The sequence below is a fragment of the Trichosurus vulpecula genome, chromosome 8, assembly GCF_011100635.1.
Source record: "Trichosurus vulpecula isolate mTriVul1 chromosome 8, mTriVul1.pri, whole genome shotgun sequence".
NCBI lineage: Eukaryota > Metazoa > Chordata > Mammalia > Diprotodontia > Phalangeridae > Trichosurus > Trichosurus vulpecula.
This window is the reverse complement of record NC_050580.1, coordinates 89,406,735-89,431,543: the sequence shown is the minus strand read 5'-3', so window position 1 is coordinate 89,431,543 and position 24,809 is coordinate 89,406,735. Positions and strand designations below refer to the sequence as shown.

Sequence of the window (24,809 nt, the reverse complement as noted above, 5' to 3'; positions counted from 1 at the left end):
TAAGAAAAGGGAGCATTTTCTAATACATAGATCAGAAAAGGATGATTGTATATCAAAATGCCAATATCCCAAGTCCCACTTGTTTCTTATTTTAGTGTACATAATCCCACACATTAGTTTCAAAGTCTGTCTCCCTGTGCATTATTTTAAATGTTTCATGATACTCACCTTTTTTCCCCACTTTTTTTTTTAGCATCACTATCGCTAGCCTTCTCTCCCCACCCCCCAAGAAAAATGCCTTCCCCTCATGTAAAGGGGAGCAGAGGATTAAGCAAAACAGATTCATGCATTGGCCACTTCCAAATGCGCATCTCATAATGTACCTCTGATCCATCAGGAAGTGGGAAGCTTACTGCTTCACCAGCCCTCTTGTGGTGGCAAGCGCACCACAGCAGTGGCTCACTTCACTGGTCAGAGTTCTCAAGTCTATTCAAATTGTTTTTTATTTATAATTTTGCAGTCATTGTATAAATTGTTCTGCTGGTTCTGCTCTCTTTACTCAGCATTTGTCCATACAAGTCTTCCCAGGTTTCTCTGCGTCCATCCCCTTTACAGTACAGTGGTATTGCATTCTATTCATATATCATGATTTTTTAGCCATTCTACAATCGCTGGCACTCCCTTTGTTTCCAGGTCTCTCATGTTTGCCTTTCAAAATTTCTCCTCAATTCTGACCTTTTCATCATCAGTGAAGTCTCCATTTTATCAAGTCTGCTTTTCTCCCTGCAGTATTAAACTGCAGTTTGCAAGGTAAATTAGATTTTTTTTTTATTTTGGAATGTTGTATTCTAAGATTTTCTCTTGATAATTTGCTGCCAAATCTTCTGTGAACCTGACTGATTTCCTTGGTAGCTGAACTCTTTCTTTATGGCCACTTAGTAGTATTTTTTTCTTTGACTTGGAAGTACTGGATTTTGGTGATGGCATTTCTAGATGATTTAATTTGGATTTATTTCAGGAGATGATTGTTTTTGTCTTTAGGTTCCAATAGATCTGAGGAGTTTTATGATTTCTTGAAATATGGTGTTCTTTTTTTGGTTTGATCATGATTTTTAAAAAGTCCAACCATTCTTAAATTCTTTCCATTTTCAGAAACTACTCTGTTAGTTTTTGACAGTATTTTACATTTTCTATTTTTTACCTCAATCTTTTTACTTCATTCTGATGTTTCTTATTTTTTCATAAAATCAGCTATTTCTGCTTGTGCCATTCTTTTTTTTTAGGGAGGACACTATTTGGGTAAAATTTTCTATGTTCTATCTAGAGCTATTTATTCTCCTTTCAGTTTTCTTTTCCTCAATTCTCATTTCACTACTCATTCATTTTTTTTATTTCTTTTTTCATTTTTTCATCCTTGTAGCTCTTATGTGCCAAAGCTATTTTGGTGTTTTCTTCTAATTACTCATTTTTAGCCTTAGTTCTTGGTTGGAGATTTTGCGTTCAAGCAGTACCCTCTGGCACTCTTGGGTGGGTTAAGTAAGATGTGTTTGGTCCCCTCTGTAGTCTGAATATTACTTCTACTGTGGATCTTGAAGGGATGGTTGATATTAGGCCCCTTTTCTTCCTTAGTCCCTGGCTTTTGTTTCAGTTTCCTGGTAATCCATTGCTCATTCAGATCTCAGCTACCATTTCTCATTTTTTTTGTGCATGATTCTTTTTTGGGAGTAGAGCAGGAAGAGTGGGTCTCCCTGTCGCATCCAGGCTAAAGAGCAGTGGCTAACTCATGGCCTGACCCTACTGCTGATTGGCACGTAAGATATGACCTACCGTTTCCAATCTGGGCTGTTGTTCCTCAGCCTTAGATAGACTGGCTTCCCCCCACCCCCACTGCAGGGGTGGAACTCACCATATTGATGTTGGAGCTTACTTCAGACACTTAACTGGTTTTACCCCTCCCCCCTCCAGCTCTCTGTCTCTCTCTGTCTCTCTGTCTCTCTCTGTCTCTCTGTCTCTCTCTGTCTCTCTGTCTCTCTCTCTCTCTCTCTCTCTCTCTCTCTCCCCCTCTCTCCCTCTCCCTCTCTCTCCCTCTCCTTCTCTCTCCCCCTTCTCCTTCTGTCTCTCCCTCCCTCTCCCTCCCTTTCCCTCCCTCTCTCTCTTCTCTCCCTCTCTACCCCACCTCTTCCCTTTTCCTTTCCCTCCACCCCCTTCTGTCTCCTTCTCTCTTTTCCTAGGCCTAAAAAGAGGCCCTATCTGACAAGATGGCCTCAGTGGAGATGTTTAGTCTGAAGAAGAAAAGATTTAGAAGGGGGGTATGATATCTATCTTCAAGTATTTGAAGGGCTGTACTGTAGAAAGAGGAATCACGCTTACTTTGTTTTATCTCGGGGGGGGGGGGGGCCGAAGTAGAAGCATTTCAGATGGGCAGAGATCAGTCGATTACAAGGAAAACCTTCCTGACAATGAGAGCTGTCCAGAAGGTGTAAGATGGGCTGCCTTAGAAGGCGGTGGGGTCGTCCTCTTTAGGTGGGAGCCGGGTGACCTTGCTGGACACTTTGTCAATGGCCTTCTTGCTCTGCTCGTTCTGGATGGCATCAAAAGTCTCTCCCAGCCCTGAGGCTCTGTGACTATAGCATACATCAGCAAAAGGAAAGGAGCTGAAGGGCTAATGTGTGATGACAGACAGAGGGTTTGGCTTTCATTAAGTGTACATTTTTTCTTGTCTGGATTCCGTGAAATATATACAGTCACTAGCTACTAAGATTTTATTTAGGAATATTTACATTTTGTAGTCGAAACACTAATAATAAGGAAAAATTTCAACTGCTAAGCTTTTTCTCTGCTCCCCTACACCTATACCACCACCATATTCTGGCATTTTAACAGGCCTGTAAGCATTTCTTCTTGGAATTTAAGGAGGAGGCAAGTATTGCTAGAACTTGTAGTTTGTAAATTGAGGGTCACTTTCAGTCAGGCAGATTTTTTTCCTTCAGCACTCATTAAAAAACAAAACAAAACTTTTCTAAGGCATGTGTGCACAACATGGCTATATTATTTTGTGTATAGGCAGTTTTCTTTGTTTAATTTTTTTAATTTAAAGAAAATGAAAGGCTAGCATAACTATTTCCAGAAGACATATTGAGTCACACAGATAAACTGCAGCCAACTTGTGTAACTTTAGCCTTTGAAGCAAACGTTAACCAGCACAGGACCCAGCTGGAAAACTCGGCACAATGAAAATGCAGGGTGCCGGCCAACAGCTGGACTGGGTGCCTCCTCCTCTTGTGGCCAAATGCAGATTCAGCAACAACAAGGTTTTTTGTGACATAGGAGTACTTAGGATTTTTCACTGGACAGAAAAAAAGTAACTTCAATTAGGGAAGGAACACATTGCCAGTTTTCCTCTTTGGCTATAGGTTTACTCATTTTCCCATTTCCTCTTCTTCCTGCAGAGTCTGGGCAGTGGAAGTTACCAGGGAAAGGTGCCATGAAGGGTCATAGTGACGACACATAGGAGTCCCAGTAAATTGATTTCTCTAAAAATTATCTGCCCTGGTAGGAGCTGAAGTACCAACTAGTCCATTGTATTATGTGGTCACCTCAGTTGATTTATTGGTTTAGTTAGTGGCTGCTGGATTTTGGGCAACATCTCCTCCTATCTCTTGAGACTTCAGAAGTTGCTAGGGATCTTACTATGTTTGGGGAGTTGTACAAAAACAATGTGTTACTTTGAGAAGACCCTTTGATCCTACTTGAAATGCATTTAGATAAAGTCCCAGACACATCATTTGTTAGATTGTGCTAATGTGGCCAGATCTGGCTAAAATATCCTCTGAAATGTTTGCTTGGGGCTAGGAGAGGATGGAGTCCTTTGGGCTAGGATCATGAACTCATAGACCCATAGAGTTGGAAGAGACCATACAGATTATCTAGGTCAACATCCTTGTTGGCCCAGATTGAAAGACTTATCCAAGGGTGTACAGCTAGTAACCGGCAGAACCAGGCTGCAAACTCAGCATTCCCGACTCCCAGTTAAAAGCTTTTTTCACTGCCATGTGCCTCCAAAATTGGAGATGTTTTTCTATATTTCTGTTATTCTTCAGCAGCCTTCCCCACCCCTTGCTATGGCCTTATGAGAATGTTGAGTATCTTAGAGTAAGGGAGAGGAGGTATTAGATTTGTGATTTTGTTAGCTTAAGAATTATCTGAGTGAGGAAATTAAATTTCCACTATAACTGCAATTAATTGTCATAGGGAAGAGCCTAGAAGACTGAGAAGTTAAATGACTTGGCCCATATATGTCAGAATATACCAAGGTCTTCCTGGCTAACCACTTCTCTCTTTGGAGCCATATTGCCTCTCTCCTACTCTCTTAGCATAAATATAAATTTAATTATTTTGTTGGGCCTGTTTGATTTCAGCTAAAAGCTATGGAGAACAGACTTTTGGGGTGTGCATAGATCAAATTCCCTGTAGTATCTGAACACAGATGTCACACTTTACTATCCACGTCAAATCTGTCAGGTGTCCATGCTCTCAGACATCCCATCTTAGTTGTTATTTGCTACCATATACAGTCATTAAGAAATACGTTGTCTGTGGGCAACAGTTAGCTTCGTGTTGGTGTTTCTTATTTCTGAATTCACATCTAGGTCCTCCTGTCCTTTATCTTTAGCCATAACCTTTCTTTATGATCTCATTTCCCTACTCTCTTTTCTAGGCCAACCCAAATAACCAGTCCTAATTCCTTAGATTACAAGGGTTCCTAATGTAGGGGTGTGTGAACTTTAAAAAAAAATGAAAACTGTGTTTTGATATAATTAGTTTCCTTTGTAATCTTATTTTACGCATTTAAAAGCATTATTCTGAGAAGGGGTCCATAGACTGCCAAAGTTATCCAGTCCCTGTTTTAGAATATAGTCACATCTCTGACCAAGCAAGGATTAGAAAGAAGCCTTCACAGCTTCCTCTAAGCTACCAGGTACATTTTCAGACTTTGTGTTTTTTCTAAATCACAATCAGTCTTGCCCAGGGCTGGAGGACTCTAGCCTTCAGTCAGTTTAAACCCTTGGCCACTAACATTCACAGGATCATAGAATGTTAGATTTCGGCAGGATTTCAGAGGCCACCTTGTCTAACCTGTATCTGACCAAGAATCCCCTCCATAAGACCCCTGGTCAGACAGCCTTTGGTCTAAGAGCTCCAGCCTTTAAGAAAAGCTGGTGGGGATCCATTCACATGGTACCTCTGCCAGTTCCTCCCTGCTGAGTGTTTGGAAGCTACCAAAGAGCATTATGAAGGTTAGTCACTCACCACTTTTTGGCACAGTGTCAAGGGTCCAAAAAAAAAAGAAAGAAAAAAACCCTGACTTTCAAGGAGCTCAAGATCCATATGGGGAGATGAGGCCAAATTTCAGCCACAGGATTTCTTAGTTTCAGAGGGCTTCTGAAACATTGATCTGTTTGGTGGAATCATCCTTACAGGAAATCTGTAGGCCCAGAGAAAGGGCAGTATTTTATCCTAGGCTCCCAGCCCATGTTTGCATACCCAGGCCTCTGTAGAGCCTTTGATCCAACCCATAGCCTGCCAATTCTCACCTTTTCCCAGTTAGTTCTGAGCTATTACTCTTTTGCATCAGCAATACAGGGTTGCAACTGGCTGGTCCTGTAAGTCTGCATAATATTTTCAACTACTTCTTGCTGGTATGGTCAGCATCTGTACTTGGTTCCAAAGGAACCCAGCTATTGGGAATTTTAGTTTTAAAATAACACTTGGTGTTTGTATCATCCTGCAAGTTCTTTCAGAACAACTTCATGCTGTCTCCTCTTATTCTCACAGCAATCTGCTGTAGAAAGAATTATGTTCATCATGTTCATTTGATTGATAGAGATAATGGAGATATTGTCAGGATCCCTTGATAGTGACATAGGTAAGTCTCAGAAAAGTAGTAAAAGAGGCCCAGAGGGAGCTGTCAAGGAGGCAGTAGAGGGTCATCAGTGCCCTGCCTTTGTTATCTTCTGTCTCCAAGACCCTGAGTAGCCTGTTGTTGTTCAGTCATTCAGCTGTGTCTGACTATTCATGACCCCATGGACCATACTGCCCATGGGATTTTCTTGGCAAAGATACTGGAATGATTTGTCATTTCCTTCTCCAGAGGATTAAGGCAAACAGAGGTTAAAGTCGCTTATAGGAAGGCCCATTTCATTTTTCTAGGGGCACAGACAACATAGAAATATAACGGGAAAGGCTTCTAGGTATTCAGGCTTTCCTTATCTGCCCTAATTCTTGCTCTTTCTGCTTCCAAAATATGGAGGCTCAACCATGGTTTAAATGAGCCAGTCTAGATGACAGCCCAGAAGCTTGGATTTTTCCTGCTTCTGTCCGTTGGAAAGGCGGCGTGAAGACTAGGACAGTGAGTGGCATCTTTCTTTGTTACAGATGTCGGAAGCAGCTGTTGCTTTACTACACTAACCAACAGCTCTGACTTCCTGATCATGGTAATGGACTCAGATAGGGTGTGTGAACTGCCCAAGGTTATTTCATTTGATCGGTGAGATTTCTTTTTTTTAATTTTTTTTTGGTCAGATTTCTAATTGCTGACCATCCCAGTGGCCTTTCATAACTAGAATTGCAGGTTGATTTTCCTTCATTGATTGAATATTTCCTGGTTTGATTAGGGAGAGAGAAAAGTAAGAGAGAACGTACCAGGCAGAAGGCCTGATGATTCTTTAAGGATGCTGGACACCACTAGGCAGATAGTAACTTAGGCAGTCAGGCACCTATGGGCCAGGGCTCTTATTGCTGGGCATTGTCTTACCAATGATACTGTAAATTCTCTGTGTATGTTACCTTTCTCAGCTTCAAGGCAATGATGCCAGTGATAGTCATTACTGGTTCTGGTCGTGTGTGTGTGTGTGTGTGTGGAGGGGGGGCATAAAGAGAGAGAGACTGAGAGACTGAGACTGACTTTGGGGGATTGTTTTTAATGTATGCAGTAAGAAAGCTGTAGTTTGATTACTTCCAATTTTTAAAATAAAAAGAAATACAATACAGTCCATTAAAATATTATCACTGTTACTAATGTCTTGACATGAGATTGATCTCTTAGCTATAACTAGCATTTACTTACTTACACTGTAACTCACCAGAAGGCTAGGGTTATGCCTACTGTCTTGGTGGTATCTGTATTCTGATTTCTTCACCCTCTTGGCAGAGTGGTATTTTACTTAGCCATGTAAGGCTTCTCTCTGGGATACTTTCTTGTATTGAAACCATTAAGAAAACCTGAATCAATGATCTGTGACATATTTTGACTGCTTTATTTAGATATGTGTGGAATTTTTTCCCCATTATCTTTAGACCTCTTTCCTTTGCCACCATTAAAATGCAAAAGAATATGATTTGTGAAAAATGGATGGAAAATTAAATTGCATAAAACTTCCTGTGTTAAAGAATTTCTCTGACCAAATACAAGCCAAATGTTGGTGAGGCTGAGTTACTGTATATCCTTGTGGGGCCTCTTCCTTTCTAATTATTTCATTATGTGAGACATAGCCTTCATAGTTGGCCTTTTCCCCTTTTATGATGAGAGCCACTTCATATTAACTCTGCTGATTTGACTTCCTTTGCTTCTAAAACCTGACTTATGTTTTCTGTGCCATTCAATGTTTGAGGCAACAGGCTGTGAATCTTACAGAGGGTAATGCGCATGGCTGTTTAAGCAATTTTGGTACTTTCTATTCTTATCCTCAGGACTTTAAGAAAAATAATGGTCCACGATATTAGGATATCACTTTATGATTTTAAAACATTAACATGTACAATATTGCATTTAATCTTCTCAACAACAGTGTGAGTAAGGGAGGGAATGTATCATTATATTTATTTTACAGATGAGGAAACTGAGATTCAGTGAGGCTATGACTTTATTCTAGATCTTCTAAGTCTGATGCTCTCTTTCCACTGTATACTCACTGCAGCATGGATCCTTCTTTCCTAATTTGGTGGTCTGGTGAAGCCCATGGACCCTTTCTCAGAATAATACTTTTACATGCATACAACATAATACATAAGATTACAAAGGAAACCAGTGGCATGGTCTTTACCAGTTACAGTGAAATAAATACAATAAAACCAATTACAATGAAATAAATGTGTAATTTTTTCCACATCTAAGTTCATGGACCCTTTAAAATCTATATCTATGGATTCTAGGTTAAGAACTCTTGAACAAGATGGCCTCTGAGGTTGCTCATTGTCCTCGACCTGCTATCTTAGGATCCTATGAACTACCTGAGACTGTTTGTTTATGTAGATGCTGTTAAGCGCAAAGAAGAATACACAGATATATTGGTTGATATCTTTTAGGAGTTTACAGGCTGGGAGATGGCTTTGCTGTATGCTCTGGAGAGAATGTACATTGGAACCAAACCAAATTTCAGTACAGGAATACAGTCTAAAGGATTTTATGCTTCCAGGGCAGGAGCCAAAACTTTGCATGTAATTGCACTCACTGCCCATATCGACATTTCATTTTTTTTTAAACTTTTTCCCCACTGAGTGAAACATGTGTCTAGACATTTGCTGGAAAAAAATGCTAATTTCCCAAATAGCAGTTTGACTAGTTTATATATTATTGCTTTAAGCAGACAGACCTGAGGTAAGAATTAAGACTGGAAAAGATCCTGGCTTCTATCCAGGAGAGATGAATCCTAACACTATGGCTACAGTCCAGCACATGCTACTCAATGAGGGCCAACTCGGCCCCACAGTGGGCTATTACTGGTGTAGTGGCCAACCAGGCTTGCCGGTATCATCATCTTTCTCTCATTCTATAATGTCTTCCTGCCTGTAATGGGTATTACTTCTTCTACTTTTATAGAAATAGACTAAATGGTTTTCATGCTAAAGGAGTTGTCCCAGAGCTCTGTTCATGGTCTTAACATATATATGCTTAGGCTTGGTTCAATAGTCTTTCTCAATGTCTATACATGAAGATATTAGTTTTTCAGTTTTTGTTCAGTTTGATGATATAAACTGAACAACTCCTGTATACCCTTCACTGTGTGAGTTTTATGCTACATGAGAGCCAACTGTTAAATTTTCATCGTAAACGTTACACTTCAGAAATCAGCAAATACTAAAAATCGGTTTGATTCATTATTTTGTTGATTGTCCACTCTAGACATAAGATACTGATGAAGAAATGTTAATTCAGATTAAACTGAAACGTGTCATGCATACTTTTAAGTAGCTGGTTGTTAAATGTTTGCCAATGTACACCTGGTTGTAATACTTTAATGGATTTGTCAAATCATGAATGTAGGGACTCTCTTTAATGATGCAGGGAAAAAACTCATCCATACCTGGCCATTTCATGCAAACCTTGGTCATGCCTTTCCATGAATCTGCCATAGGGAGTTCACCCGGTTGTGGATTTCCTTATAATCTCTTGATGGTACGGGGACACCAATGGAGCACATAGAGTATTCATTGGTTTTCTCTTGCCTTTGGGAAGCATCGTAAAAGATACACTCAAGGATGTGTATGAGCAGAAGAGTGAGGCCGTATGGTGGAGTGTGAGGGATTAGGAGATGTATAGCCCAAATATTGCCCTATTATCTTTCATGTATTTAGATATTGGGTAGTTAACTATTCAATACTTGATTAGATGATCCTTTTTTATTAATGTGACTGCTCCCTTCACTAGTTCAGACTGCCATCCATCCGTGCCTTTTACCCTGTGAAGATTTTATTCTTGCTTTAAATTCTCTACAGAAGGAGTATAGCTCTAAAACATTTTTACACATATGCCTTCATCAGAGAGACAGTGCAGAGTAGAGAAGGAGTATTGTACTCTGGAGTAAGGAAAGACTTGAAATCAAATTTCACCTTTGGAACTGCCTGTGTCACATGGGCAAGCCACTCTCCTAACTCTGAACCTCAATTTTATCATCTGTACAGTGGGGACAGTATTGCCTGTAGTATCCATCATCATCAGTAGATTCCCTGCCATCAGTAATGAACCACTTCTTTCAGAGCAAAGACTTGAGGAGACATGACAGCAGACATAACAGCTCCAGATATGAATCAGGGATGGGGACAGAAGACAGGTGGTGAATGACATAAAGTATATGCAGCAGTTCACACACCTTAAAACACTAGCTGTATACCAAATTTTCTTGTTCTTCTTATAGTTATATCTATAGAGGGAATAGACTCATTTTTACTCAGTCCTAGAGAGCTGAACCAGGAGAAATGGGTAGAAGTTGCAAAGAGGCCATTTTCCTTAATATAAGGGAAAACATTGTCAAACCATAGCCAATGCAGAGTGGAGTGAGCTTCCTTAGTGAATGATTTCTCCATCACTTGACACTCTCAAGAGGAGACTTGCCTGGGATGGTATAAAAGGGGATTTCAGCTCAAGTATGGGGTAAGCTAGCTGATCCCTGGACGTCCCTTCCAGCTCAGAAATTCCGTTACTGGTGTTATTAGGAATAGGGACTGGACTTGTGATTTCAGTGGCTTTCCTGGGTGAAGAAACGCCCTCTACTGACGTATGTTGGCACCTTCTCTGCAAATTATACTTTATTCTTGAAGAGTTGCTGGGGTATTGAGAGGCTAAGTAGCTTGCCTGAGTTCATGGAGTGTCAGAGGTGAGATTTGAACCCAAGTCTTCAAGGGTCTGTGGCCAGTGCCCCTTCAGTAATGATCATAACAGGGATGATAGCCAGCATTTATGGAGTTCTAATGTTTGCAGAGGGTTTTACATCCATCATCTCATTTGGTTCTCCTAACGACTTTATGAGGTAGGTGCTCTTAATTTCATCTCTATTTGTAGGCTGAGAGATTAAATGATATGCCCAGGGCAGGCAGCGAAGCAGGATTCCAGCTTAGATCTCCCTGACTCCCAAGCCCAGAACTCTCACTACCTTGCCATCTAACTGTCTGCGTCCCCATCCCTGACTTATATTTGGAGCTCTGGGCTTGCCGTTATGTCTACTGTCACTTCTCAAGTCTTTGCTCTGAAAGAAGTGGTTCATTGCTGATGGCTTCTCTTCATCTCCTAACTCCTGAAAGTCTCAGGCCACCTTCATTCTGCAGCCAGTCTCAGGCCCTCAGAACCCAGTGGTTTCCCCGAGGAGGGCTCGTTCCAAGAAGCAGGCACACATTTACGAGGCCTCTATCTAACAAAGTACTGTGCTGACTCCTAACCTGCTGTGATTACTGGGGAAAGTCATTCCTTGGCAGGGGTCACTGGCCCCCGTCCATTGTAAATATTCAGTTTTAAGAAATCTCTGGAGTGTTGTTGGACTCAAATGATCTCCAAGAGCACATCAGACTATGTAGGGAATGTTGTGTGTGCTCTCACTTCTGGGGAGGCGGGAAGTAGCCAGACAGCAACCTCACTCTGTTGGGAAGGGACAGATTAGCATAAACCTGGGATTTTCAGTGATGAGCCCCAGGCTGACACTGGGCTTCTTGGCAGCCACTCCTTGGGAACAGCTCTTGCCCATTTTTCTGTTCTGCATGTAGAGGAGATAACACAGTGTGCTGAGCTCCTTCCCTCCCTGCCCTAGCCCCCCAAGAATGCTGGGTTTGTGGTCAAGAGGACCTAGGTTTGAATTGCCTGCCCCCTCCTCACTCCCCATTCAACTTTTGGGCAGTGCATTTAACCTGTACATGCTTTACTTTCCTCATGTGTAGAATGAGGGGTTAGTCCAAAATCCTTCTGGCTCTAACTCCTATGACCCCCTGAGGAAGTTAATACTCCCGCTCATCCCATCTCAAAAGCAGTTTTTTTTCCTTGAAGTTATTTTTTTCTCCATGTCCTAGCCTTTCCTTCTTTGTTGTGTCCCTTGTCACATCTTTCTATTGATTAATTGTATCCTTGGCGCTTAGGTCAGTGCCTGGCACATTGTAGGAGGTTACTGGATTATCCCTTTCCCCCAGTTACCTCTCTGGCACTTGGCTTTCTTGCCCAGCTTTTGCACCTTTGTGGGGGTGAAGAGACCAGTCCTTTTCTGAGGTTGATGAGCACAGAACAGACATTTGCTGAGTGCCAGTTGGCCTAAGGGTCTGGGATAAACCTCCCCCTTTTGGAAAATATCTATGTCCAGGCAGCTGCTTGCTTTAATTAACTGAGTAGAGTGAAATCACTCAGGAGATTTGCTTGGCTCAGGCCTGGGGACGAAGGATAAAGTTGGCCCTCAGGTGTTCTTGTACTCTCCTCTTAAAGCTGTGGTGTATTCTCTTCTATGAGGGAGAATTGATACTCACTGTCTCCTTAAGTGGTAAGCCTAGATTATGGGGAGATGGTTTTATTTTGTCATGTTTCACACCAAGAATAGTTATTTGTAGGGTACAGATATGTCTTGCCTTTATGGAGCCATTTAGCAGAGCCCCAGGGTCCCCTTGGTAGGTCAGCCATCCTGGACTGGGGAACAGCAAAATCATACATTATTTGGCTGCTTCATATAGCTCCCTCCACCATGGTTTGTCTGGATGTTGTCAATGAAGGGACAGGACTAGAGAATTTGACCACTTTTTCTTCTTTTTCTTTTTTTGGGTCTCATCTATAAGTTATGACCTGAACTGGGGTAGAGTAGCTGGTACTTTTGCCCCCCCCTTTCCCTGTCAGTTAAACAGTTATTTTAAGAGGAGAAAAAGGAGAATAGTTTAACATTGACCATGAGCTTAATCATCTCTAGCACAGCTGAATTCACCCTATAGTACACAGTCATTATTAACAAGGGTATGCTTTCTTTCACTTGGCACCTTTGCCAGACAGACACCTGAGACGGTGAGACTTTTTTCATGTTCTCATCACCTGCCTTGATCTCTCTTGGATGATGGATAAATGGTTTGGGGTGGGGAATGGCTGGGGAAACCCTAACAAGCTCAAAATCTTCCTTTCCCCCTCAGGGTTTGAGTCTGATGATTTTGTGATGCTTAATCACTAAAACCTCCTGCTCACTTTTCCTTGACAAAGATGTGAAATCCATTGTCTTTTTGCCTTGTCTCCTAATCTCTCCCCTGGCCCTAAAACAACCACAGCAAGTGTGTATTAATCATTTCAAGATGCTATCAGAAACATAAATGCACTATAGCCCTAAGACATTTTCCTTGGCAGGAAGAACACAAATATTCATGTGTTTTATACTAGCTTATGATTTATTGGGTACAGTTTGTGGAAAAGGTAGTTTTATTCCCATAGGATCGTGTACCTCTCCTGGAAAACACAGGGAATATGGTTCCCATTTGTAACTACCAGAAATGCCTAGTCTGGACCCTGCCATCTAATTTGTAAAGTGCTAGGAGTGTGATCCTTGGGTAGTCCATCTTGTTTTCTAAAAAGAAAAATTATCATTTACAGGGAAAGCTGCCAGTCCTCCTTCTTGGTCGCTCCTCAGAACTGAGGCCTGGAGAGTTTGTGGTTGCAATTGGAAGTCCGTTCTCACTTCAAAATACAGTAACTACTGGGATCGTTAGTACCACCCAACGAGGAGGAAAAGAATTAGGACTTCGGAATTCAGACATGGACTACATTCAGACAGACGCCATTATCAATGTAAGTCTTGGCTCTTGTCTTTCTGATTCTAGGTAAGCCAGTGGGACCTGAGTTGGTTATGATGATATTGCTATAAAAAAAAGTTAAGGATTAGGAGTTCAGAATGCCCCCTTTTGAATCTGAGGTCTTGGGTTCAAATCCCAACTCTTCTACTTATTTACTTGTGTGACAGTGGACAAATCATTTTAGTTCGGGGGTATGGTTATTTTTTTTGTCTTATGCATCCTTTTGACAGTTTGGTGAAGCCTATGGATCCCTTCTCAGAATAATATTTTTAATGAATAAAATAAAATAGGATTATAAAGGTAAATGCTTATATTGAAATACGGTTACCAAAATATTTAAAAAAAACTCAAAGACCTTGCATTAACTCCCGTTCAGGTCCCTCATCCATACAATTAAGGCATTAAGCTAATTTTCTTATAAGATTTCTCCCAATTCAAAATTTATCAGGTAGAAATAATCATTTTAGAAAATGGTTAAGTCTGTCAGCATTTCTTTCGACCTCTGAAGTAGTCACCCAGGATAGTCACTACAGCCCATCAGTTGAACTGCAAAGTTGTTCATTTAAAAGTGACCAGGCTATTCACTGGCAGTGGGCAGATTTCCTCTCGCGGAATGTTCCTGGTGTTTGACAGCAAGTGTTCGAGTTTATATAATGCTTTAAATTGCCAAAAACGCTTTTGTCATGATCAACCTTTTGAGGTAGAAATCGCAAGCATTACAGATAAGGAAACTGAGTCTTAGAGCAGTTTAGTGACTTGCCCAGGGTCATACTGCTGGTTAGTGTTGGAACAGATTTGACCACAATAAGTGTCTGACAGAGGACTTTTTGTATGTTTTCCTGTTTGGTTCTCACAGTGTCCTCGTGAGACTCAGCTAGAGATAGTATGATGGAGTGGAGAGAGAGCTAACCTTGGTGTTAGTAAGTGAGTTAGTAAGGGGTCAAGTCCCGACTCTGACAACACTGGCTGTGTGTCCTGGGGTAAGCCATGTAACATCTCAATGGCTCCAAAAAACTTTCCAAAACTTTAAGTTGCTGAGAAGAAATGTTGACCTGCATTGATAGTTCTTCTCCAAGAGCTCCCCCTACCAATGAAATCCCAGGTCTAGTCCTACCCACCCCCAATAAACACAACAACAACAACAAATGCCTTGGCATAACCCTGGGAAGAATGTAATACAAGTATTACTTTTTCCATATTTCAGATGGGGAAACTGACCTAAGAGAGTTTAAGAAATTTTCTTATGGTTCTAAGTCAATGTCAGAGGCTGGGTTTGAACTCAAGTCCACCTACTCCAATGCCCGACGTTCTTTCCACTAACTCACAAATCAAGGTGTCCCCTCACTCCAAGTCTATTGTATTTTCTAGGAAGACTTGAACCCTCCAAAACTCCTCGGTGCTCCTTCCAAACAATTGGCGATGTTATTTTTGCAGCATTCTGTAGAGTAGCTCCTAATTTTGCCAGTAACTGGCAAGTTTGAACCCTTGGAGTGGGGGTGAGGCTTAATCTGTCCAGTTTTCTCTATTTTTTCTCCAAAATGTGATCACTCCTTTCGTAATAGACACAGCATGAAGCTTTGACCCAACCTATTAGACTTGTCTAGCTAGAATGAGGCCAGAGATTTTCTGGTACTTTTTTTCCCAAGCAATATTTAAGTAATCATATTTTCCCCCTTCAAATGTCTCCTTGTAGGATTGGTTTTCTGAAAGCCATTTTTCACATTGGACCAATTTCTAAGAAATGCGATGCGCTCTGAGGCACTCTTTGCTTCTAACCAGCAGGCTCTATTCCCAAGCTTTCCTGACATCAGGGTTGTTGAGACATGAAGTAATGGAAATAAAATGGGGCTAGGTTAACTCTATGCTCCCACAGTAGGGCAGGGGTAAAACAAATGAGTGTTCTTTGGATTTTAAATAAAGTAACATCTTATTTCCTTCTAGAAAGTGGGAAAAATGTGTTTGTTTCTTTATAGGGCAGACTCTTGAACTTTGTTAGTTTTCAAAAGTGACCTGAACCTTTCCATTTACTTTCATCGAGAAGTTAGATGATCGACAAGGTCCAAGTCTCAGGGAAGAACCATAGCTCAGACTGAAGCCAAGTCAGTAATGAATCTGGGCTTTGTACACTGACAACTGCCAGGCTCTAGATGCGGGAGGTAGACCGAGTGCACTGACAGAAGTAATCCTAATCCTTTAATTTTTGTTTATTTCAGTATGGAAACTCGGGAGGCCCCTTAGTAAATCTGGTAAGTCTTTTTTAAAATATTAATTTTATAATATTTGTTTAGCATTTGATAAACTTTTTTTTGAAGAAATGAGATTTGCCAAAGAAATTTGTGCAATTCCAGTTAGCAGTTGCTCTGGGAACATCCTAGGTCCTGGCTTCTTGTCATTATGAATTTATGTAGGCAGTTAAGTGGCGCAGTCCAGAAAACCTGAGTTCAAATGCAGCCTCAGATGTTTATTGACTCTGTGACCCTGAGCAAGTCACTTGATCTCTGTTTGCCTCCATTTTCCCCATTTATGACTGGAGTTAACAATAGCGCTTACCTCTTAGAGGCAGGTTATGAGGTCAAAAGGAGATAATGTTTATAAAGCACTCTGTAAAACTTAAAGCGCTATATAAATGCTGGCTATTATTATTATTGTTAATAATAATGACATTTTTGGACAAATCATTACTACTTTGTTCATTCAGTAAGCATTTATTAAGTACCCATGGTGTGCTGAACATTGTGGTAGGCAGTAGACAGATACAGAATTTAGATAATTCATGGTCCTGCATCTCATGGAAATTATAATCTTAAAGGAGAATATAAAATGGCAAATAAATAGAATATATTACATGGTGACATAGATCATATTTTACATGACATTATATAAGAGGCAGCATGATATAGTGAACAGAGAGCTGGCCTAAAAGCCAGGAAGAGTTGGGTTTGAGTCTATCTTCTGGCATTGGCTATGTGACCTTGGGCAAGTCTGCCTCAACTTCTTAATCTGTAAAATGAAGATAATAATAGCACGTACCTCCCAGGGTGGCCGTAGGGATCAAATGAAATGCTATTTATAGAGCACCTAGCGCATTTCCTGGAATGTAGTAGGTGCTTAATAAATATTTGTTAAATTAAAATTTATTAAATTAAAACCAAAAATTTGTTAAATATTTGTTCACTACCTTTGAGTTGTTTCTCTAGTAGTAGGGATAGATATTTGCATACACCGTGTGCTCAGTGACCTGAAGACCAGGAGCTAAGGTGAGGACTGAAGTCCATGGAATAGAATCACAGAATTTCAGAATTGGAAGGGCCTCCCTGACCAGCTGGGACAGGGGTGACTGCAGACCACATTCATGCCCTCAGCTCTCCCGACTATGGCCTAACCAGATTAAAATGTCATTGGGAAATATTTAACAAGATAAATAAAAATAGAGTAGAACTCAGATTATGTGAATACGTGGTTTTCTAAGTCAAATTGTGATCCACAGAGATCATTACATACAGTTAAGTGGTCTCCATTTCTGTTGAAATTTATTATCTTTGATCTTGACCAACCTGTATCTGACAAAGAATTCTCTTTATTAGATACCTGACAAAGAGTACCTCTACCACTTGACCTTTCCTTTCCCAGGACAGGAGGCTTCCCACTTGACATGGGGCCGATGCTGCTGAAATGCAATTAAAGCAATTGATTTTCTAGTGCTGGTATTTATTTGACTACCGTGCAGAAGGGCTATCTTTCTACTCACATGTTGTGAGGCCTCCAAGTATGAGGAAACCAATACCTCTCAAAGAGTTCATTCCTCTTTTGGATAGCTCTTAAGTCAAGTCAAGAAAACAAGCATTTATTAAATACCTTCTATGTACCATGCACAAGGGCAGCTAGGTGGCACAGTGGATAGGGTGCTAGGTCTGGCATCAAGAAAACTCATCTTCTTGAGTTAAATTCTGGCCTCAGAAACTTCCTACTGAGGTGACTCTGGGCAAGTTACTTAACTCCATTTGCCTCAGTTTCCTCATCTGTAAAATGAGCTGGAGAAGGAAATGGCAAACCACTCCAGTATCTTCACCAAGAAAATCCCCAATGGGGTCACAGACATAACTGAAAAATGACTAAAAAAACAAACCATGCACTCTGCTAAGTGCTAGGGATAAAATGAAAGGCAAAAAACCAGACTTTACTCTCAAGGGACTCGGAATCTAACGTCAGGAAGTTTTTCCTTAATATACATCCAGCCAATTTGTCTCTTTGCAGCCTCTCCCTATTATTGCTGCTATATCTTGCCTTCTTTTCAGCCAACAGAACAAACCTGTTCCCTTATCCACATAACTGATGACAAGACATGACTTTTCTTCATCATCGTGGATTCTTTCAGTTGATCCTCATAGGATGACATTGAGGTCCTTCACCAATCCTGGTTGCCCTTTTCTGGGCATTCTCTAGTTTGGGATTAGCCTTCCTAAAATGTGCAAAGCTAATGAGTCCATGCGGTTTAAAGTTACAACCCTGGTCTCATCCATAAGTTAACCGAATTAATTGCCTAACGGCTCAGAGAAATTTCAAATGTCCATAGGTCTTCCTGGCCAAAGGTCATAGAATTATAGAATGTTAAATCTAGAATGGATTTTAGAGATCAGATAATCCAATGACTTCGTCTTACTTGTAAGAGAACTAAGGTCCAAGGGAGGTTTGTCTCTAATCTGAAGTCACAGCACAAATGTACAATGATAGAACCCAGTTTTCTAACTCCTATTTCAGTGGTTTTTTTCCTACTACTTTAAAGACCTGAAGGTCATTTATGGAATTTCCATTTTAGAAAGAAAAGTGTTTGCCAATTGTGGTTTCCAAAATTGGCAGCTTGCCTTTCTAACCCCATGTTTGACAAACATTAATCAGTGGTATTAAGACTAATGTTTTAATGGCATATCTCCTCCCCCTCCATTGGGGAAAAAGAAGAAAACAATTGTAATAAATATACATAGTCTAACGAAATAAATTTCCTCCACTCTATCAGGAGGTGGGTACTAGGCTTCATGATCGTCATCCTCTGCAATCATGGTTGGCCATCATTGGTCATCATCATAGTTTGGTCAGAGTTCTTAAGTCTTTTAAAGTTTTGTCTTTATAATGTCTTCGTATCAATCGTACATCTGGTTTCTGCAAAGACAAAACTGAAAGTCCCTGACCTCGAGGAACTTACATTTTATCAGAGAAATAGCACGTACATATTTAAGCATATAAAAACGTATAAAATTAAATACATGATATTTTTATGGTGGAAGAGACTACCATTTTTTGGGAGAGAGTGGATCAGTAAATGTGCAATATAGGAGGTGCCTCTTGTACTGAAGTTTGTAGGAAACTAGAAGCAGAGGTGAGATGAGAGTATATTCCAGCCATTAAGGTCCTCGAGCACAGGCCAAGGAGATAGAAGTCAGAATGTGTATGAGGAACAGCAAGAAGACCATTTTGATTGGATCGTAGAGTGCATTAAAGGTAATGATATATAATAATCCAGGAAAGGTAGGTTGGAGGCAGGTCGTGAAAGGATTTTAAGTGCCTAATGAGCATGTGTATTTGACCTAGGAGTAATAGGGAGCCATTGGAGCTTATTGAACAAGGGAGTGGCACAATCAGATCTGTGCTTTAGGAATGTCATGTGGAGGATGGATCTACATGTGGAAAGACTCGAAGTAGGGAGACAAATTAGGAGGCTATTCTAGTCTAGTAAAGAAGTGATAAGAACCTGAACAAAGTGGTGGCTATGTGAGTATAATCATGGGGATAGATACAAGAGATGTTGTAGAAGTTGAAATAGATTTGGTAACTGGTTGTGTAGGAAAAGGGAGGGTAAAAAATAAAGGTTGTGAAACTGGATGAAAAGTATGTCGGTGATACCTTCCCCAGAAACAGAGATGTTCAGCACCCACCTGCCTATCTTTCCAGGCTTCTTACGCCTTATCCCCCAGCACATACTCTTTGATCCAGTGATACTGGCCTCCTGGCTGTTCCGACAACAAGATATTCCATCTCTTGGCTCTGGGTATTTTCTCTGTCTGTCCCCCATGCCAGGAACACTTTCCCTCCTCTGCTTCAACTACTGACCTTCTGGCTTCCTTTAAGCCTTCATTGAAATGCTGCTTTCCACAGGAAGCCTTCCCTAACCCCTCTTAATTACAGTGCCTCCCCTCTTTTAATTATTTCATATTTATCTTGTATATAGCTTGCTTTGTATATATTTGTGTGTTTTCTCCCCCATTATATTGTAAGCTCCTTAAGGCCTCTTTTTGTATCCCCAGTGTTTGCCACAGTGCCTGGCACATAGTAAGTGCTTAAGAAATGTTTACTGAATGAATGAAAAAGTAGCGAGTTTTGGGGAAAAGAGAATGAATTAAAGTTTGGAGATAGTGAGTTTGAGATGCCTGTAGTTCATCCAGTTTGAAATGTCCAAAAGGTAATTGGTTATGTGGGACTAGACTTCAGAAAAGAAAGGGAGGTATCAGTATGTTGGAGTTATAATTCAATAGTTGAATTACTTCCTTCTACGGAACTTCTGCCAGCAGAAACTGACCTAATACATTCTTTGAGGTTACTAGCAAAAATTTTCCATTTTCTATTTTTAAAAAAATACATTTAGTAAACTACTTATCTTTCTATTTCAGGATGGCGAAGTGATTGGAATTAATACTTTGAAAGTGACTGCTGGGATCTCCTTTGCAATCCCATCTGATAAAATTAAGAAGTTCTTAACTGAGTCCCACGACAGACAGGCTAAAGGTACGATAGCACCCAGGCACTCATGGAGAGCCAGTGTAGAGCCTGAGGTCAGAACCCCAGCCTCCCTTGCATGAATCACAGCTGTTGTCAACATCACGGTACCTTTTACATACACTATTGCCCAACCTCTTACTTAAACCCCATAGAACCCTCTGAACCTAACTTCAAAACAGAGAATATGGTGCCAGGGCACTTACTTGTTCTCTGTGAACAACTAACGAGGATTGTTTTATATTTTACCTTTTACTTTCATAGGAAAAGCTGTCACCAAGAAGAAATACATTGGAATTCGAATGATGTCACTTACATCTAGGTGAATAAACAGGCTTTTATTTTATTTTATTTTTCTTAAATGACACTGAGAGTTAACTTCAAAGTTCACAGTGGTGTCCCTGAATGCCAGTGAAACTTTGTCTGCATTTCTCTAAATGTATAAGACGAATAATGATACATCATATAATAACAATTCACATTTATGTAGCACTTCAAGCTTTTACTGGCTACTTCCTTCACAATAAGCCTGTATGGGAGGTAGTGCAAATAGTGGTATTAACCTCATTTTACAGATGAAAAAACTGAGGCATCAGAAGGTTGCATGACATAACTACAGGCTCATAACCAGAAATTGGCACCACTCCTCAAATAAGGCTCCGATTCTTTCCATGACCTCATGTTGCCTAATATTCTAAAGGTATCTCTTTAAAATGAGATTTTTTTCCCATCATGATGGAACATACATTTTTCAATGGGAATTTTCACTAAAGCTGCTCTTAAAAATCTCAGGGCTTCAGTATCAGGTTAAAATGAGGAAGTCTTAGCAGTGAGGCGAGGGACCAGGAGTTTAAAATGGCTTTCATATTTTATAACTTATTCTTTCAATTGAAAGAATTTTGTCCCATTCTTTGAAAGCCAGATCTAGAGAATGGTTTGGTTTGTTAATTTCATTGAAATATGCATCCCTAGAAAACTCTGAACACTGGATTTCTCACCCCAAGCAGAATATGTTGCCTTTCGGATATTTAAAGTATGTGGGAGCTCGCTTGTAGGAATGCTAGGTCAAGCACATTATTATGTGATTGAAATGACTAGCGAGTCTTCCTTCCCCCTATCTCTCCCCTTATCTTGAGCAACTTCATTTTGATTTTTACGTGTCATGACAGGTTCATAAAAAAACTTTATGGAGAAACCTGGTGTACTACCATGAGGGATGGATTCTACCTATTATTGTTTGACAATTAAGAGCATCGGCTAAAGCTATGCTAGGTTTTTTGTGGGCTTAGATATAAATGGCAGCATATTTTCTAACATTTCCTAGGGATTTAGTGATTTTGCAAGGACTAAACATGGTATTTTTTGATTTTGGAGGGAGGATGGCACACTAGTGGAGAACGAGTTTGCATTTGGGAATATTACCAGTAAAACAGTTTGCACTTCACATCAAAACTCTAGTGATTGCAGAATCTGTAATTTACCAAAGCATTTTTAAAAAAAAATAAGGGTTAGATAGTCCTGTTTAGGGCTCTAACCTAAGAAGCTGAGTAGGTACATCCCATTCTGACAATAAGGTAAGGAATAAAAGTAATAATAACAACCCATAGCCATAATGTGCCTTAAGATTTATAAAGTGAGCTGAATTGAAATCTCCACAGCTGGATTGATACGGATGATGTGTTTTCTTCCTCCACAGTAAAGCTAAAGAGCTAAAGGATCGTCATCGAGACTTCCCCGATGTCCTTTCTGGAGCTTATATCATAGAAGTAATTCCAGACACTCCAGCTGAAGCGTAAGTTAGAATTTCCCCCTTCGATATCCTGCCTCTCCCCATGACTGACCCATCAACATAGTTCCTTACAGATAGACGGTTAGCGCAAGTGGTTGCTGTTTGGCTTGTTGTGTGCCAAAGTGCAAGATCTCTGGTATGTTCCTGCTGTGGGATCCAGCTTAGGATGAGCCTTGACTTGGGCTTCCTCAGAGAAGAGGAAGGAGGCCTCCTGTTCTCTAAAGGGATGACTTAACTTTTCTAACAGATGTGTAGGAATCCATTACAAGTGTGTGATGGATCTATGATTTTGTTAGCATGGGGAGTCCCCCATCTCGGAATTCCTTCCACCAAAGCAGCTTGAAATTCCATCTATTACTTTTAAGATTAAATCCTGGGGAATTGCCTGAAAAACAGATTGATTATGTGAGTTGTCTAGGATCATATGGTTAGTAAATTTCAGAGATGGAATTTGAACTCAGGTCTTCCTGACTCCAGACTCCACCATGACATGCCTTCTCTATAATGGATATACAAGATTAAATCCTTGGAGAATCTCTGGGGTGAGGTTGGAGAGGGAAAAGAAGTTCATTTTTAAGGTTCACATGAAAAGTAGTGGCTCATCTGACAGTCAATATATGTCATATCTCTAAGAAAAATGGTACAAGTATGACCTGTGCTGATCGTGACAGGAATGGAGAGCCACTATCTTACGTAAAGTTAGAGGACCACCAAACTGAAGGAGTATTGTGAAGGCAAAATATGCTCTGGTATGGTAGAAAGAATACTAGTTTTGGAGTCAGAAAACGTGGGTTCAAACCCTGCCTTTCCTATTTCATGCCATTGTGACAGTGGGCAAGTTGGGACATCTGTTTCTACATTTCTAAGAACAAGGGTCTTAAATAAGATAATACTCAAGATCCCATCTAGCTCAGAAGCCTAAGATCTCAATGCTAAGCAAGTTGCTTAATCCCTCTCTGTTGTAGTTTGCTCACCTATAAAATGAGGATAATAACTGTACCACCAACCCCACAGGGTTGTTGTGGGTAAATGGGTGTGTAAAATTCTATATGAATGCATGCTACTGTTTTTTTTTTTTCTACAGATATAGTTTTCCTAGCATGGTTGGAAATGGGCCTACAGTTACTTCACCCTGTTAGAAATTACTTGGCTGAAATAAATTCGTCATGCTTGTATTGGCCTTGTAAATTATTAATACTTTTGTATAAAATCAACTATTTAGTATTAGAAGAGTTCCAGGAGGCATTTCAACAAGGGCAGTGATAAATGGTTTTGTATCTATTTCCTTTGGAGATTTTTAGGTTACTTACTACTATGAAGTATTGGGGATGAATCCTTACAACCCCTGCAAAAAACCCCACTCCTAATCTTATATAGTAGCTTTGTAGGTTCTGGTCTGTGCTTTTCTTGAGAAGAGCGGAAAGGACTTGCATTTCTATGCAGGTTCCTGGTATTCATCCTGCCCAGTACATGGGGATGGAAAGAATGTTAGACCTTGGAGCTGGGAGAACTAAGTTGGGGGCCCAGCTCTAGCATTTACTAGCTACTTGCCATTGGGCAAACCTCTTTGAGTGTCAGCTTCCTTAACAGGACGGTGTCGGATTAGCCCGTCTCTATGATCCCTGTCTTCCTGCTCTAAATCTTATGATTTTCCATCCCCTTCAGTAGCATTGCCAGTGGTCAACATAGAGGGGGTCACATTGAAGCCATGCAATGAATGATGTACTCATATTTCTTCTTTTATGTTGCAGTGGAGGCCTCAAAGAAAATGATGTGATAATTAGCATAAATGGAAAATCTGTGGTCTCTGCCAATGACGTCAGTGATGTCATTAAAAAAGAAAGCACCCTGAACATGGTTGTCCGTAGAGGCAATGAAGATATTATGATCACGGTGGTTCCTGAAGAAATTGATCCTTAGGTAGAAACACGAGCTGGATTCCGTGTTTTCTCTGAAGCCATTCCCAACCGACTGCTTATAATGACTCTGTGCTGGTACAGGAAACATTATTAGACTTTTGACCAACATTTTGCTTGTTCAGCAGAACAGCACCGGCCAACAGAATAACTTTTAATAGGTTTAAGGCAAAACAAATGTAATGTTACAGATACTCAGACAGTAATTATTTCCTTCTGTATCTTATGTACACAGCATTTTCTCATCTGCCAACTTCGTCTGTTCCTGCTTAGAGGGTCAGCATTTGTTTCTTTCTTTCTGCTGAGTCTTCATCTTAGCCTGACTAATGAAATTGATCAAATAACCAGTGAGAAGGGTGCCGAGTGGATTTCATAATGGCTCTCGGAGAGTTGGTTGGAAACACCACGGCAACGAGATCGACTATTGGAGATTGGGAGTGGGTGAATGCTGGCTTACGAACAGAATTTAGGCAGCTTCCTTTCAGAAGCCATGACCCATTGGGAGTACTATGGCCTTCGAGTTACAGCTATTAAAATACTTGTACATATTTTCTTCCCTGTGTCATTTATTTATCAACAGATGGATACATTCTTTCTGAAATGGTTGTTACCGATTATCTCATCAGACTAATTCTGTACATACAGAACTGAACACTTGGGGTTACACATCAGCTATTTTTAAGCCATCTTGTGTCAGAGAAGGATTACGCTAGATGACCTCTGAGGTTCTTCCCAATTATTGTCAATTAATCAACAAGCATTTATTAAGTACCTACCACTGTGCTAAGCACTGGGGATACAGAAAGAGACAAAAGACAGTCCAT

General features: G+C 40.4%; 1 protein-coding gene across 1 annotated transcript in view; it reads left to right on the top strand.

Moving 5' to 3' along the window:
- Positions 1-24,534, top strand: part of HTRA1 (HtrA serine peptidase 1) — a 71,367-nt gene extending 46,833 nt beyond the window's left edge. The window contains exons 4-9 of the mRNA XM_036737220.1: positions 13,313-13,507; positions 15,726-15,758; positions 20,175-20,289; positions 20,545-20,602; positions 21,977-22,072; positions 23,821-24,534. Coding sequence (XP_036593115.1) covers positions 13,313-13,507; positions 15,726-15,758; positions 20,175-20,289; positions 20,545-20,602; positions 21,977-22,072; positions 23,821-23,989 — 666 coding nt within the window. The 3' untranslated portion in view covers positions 23,990-24,534. The remainder of the gene's footprint in view (positions 1-13,312; positions 13,508-15,725; positions 15,759-20,174; positions 20,290-20,544; positions 20,603-21,976; positions 22,073-23,820) is intronic.
- Positions 24,535-24,809: the final 275 nt, after the last annotated feature.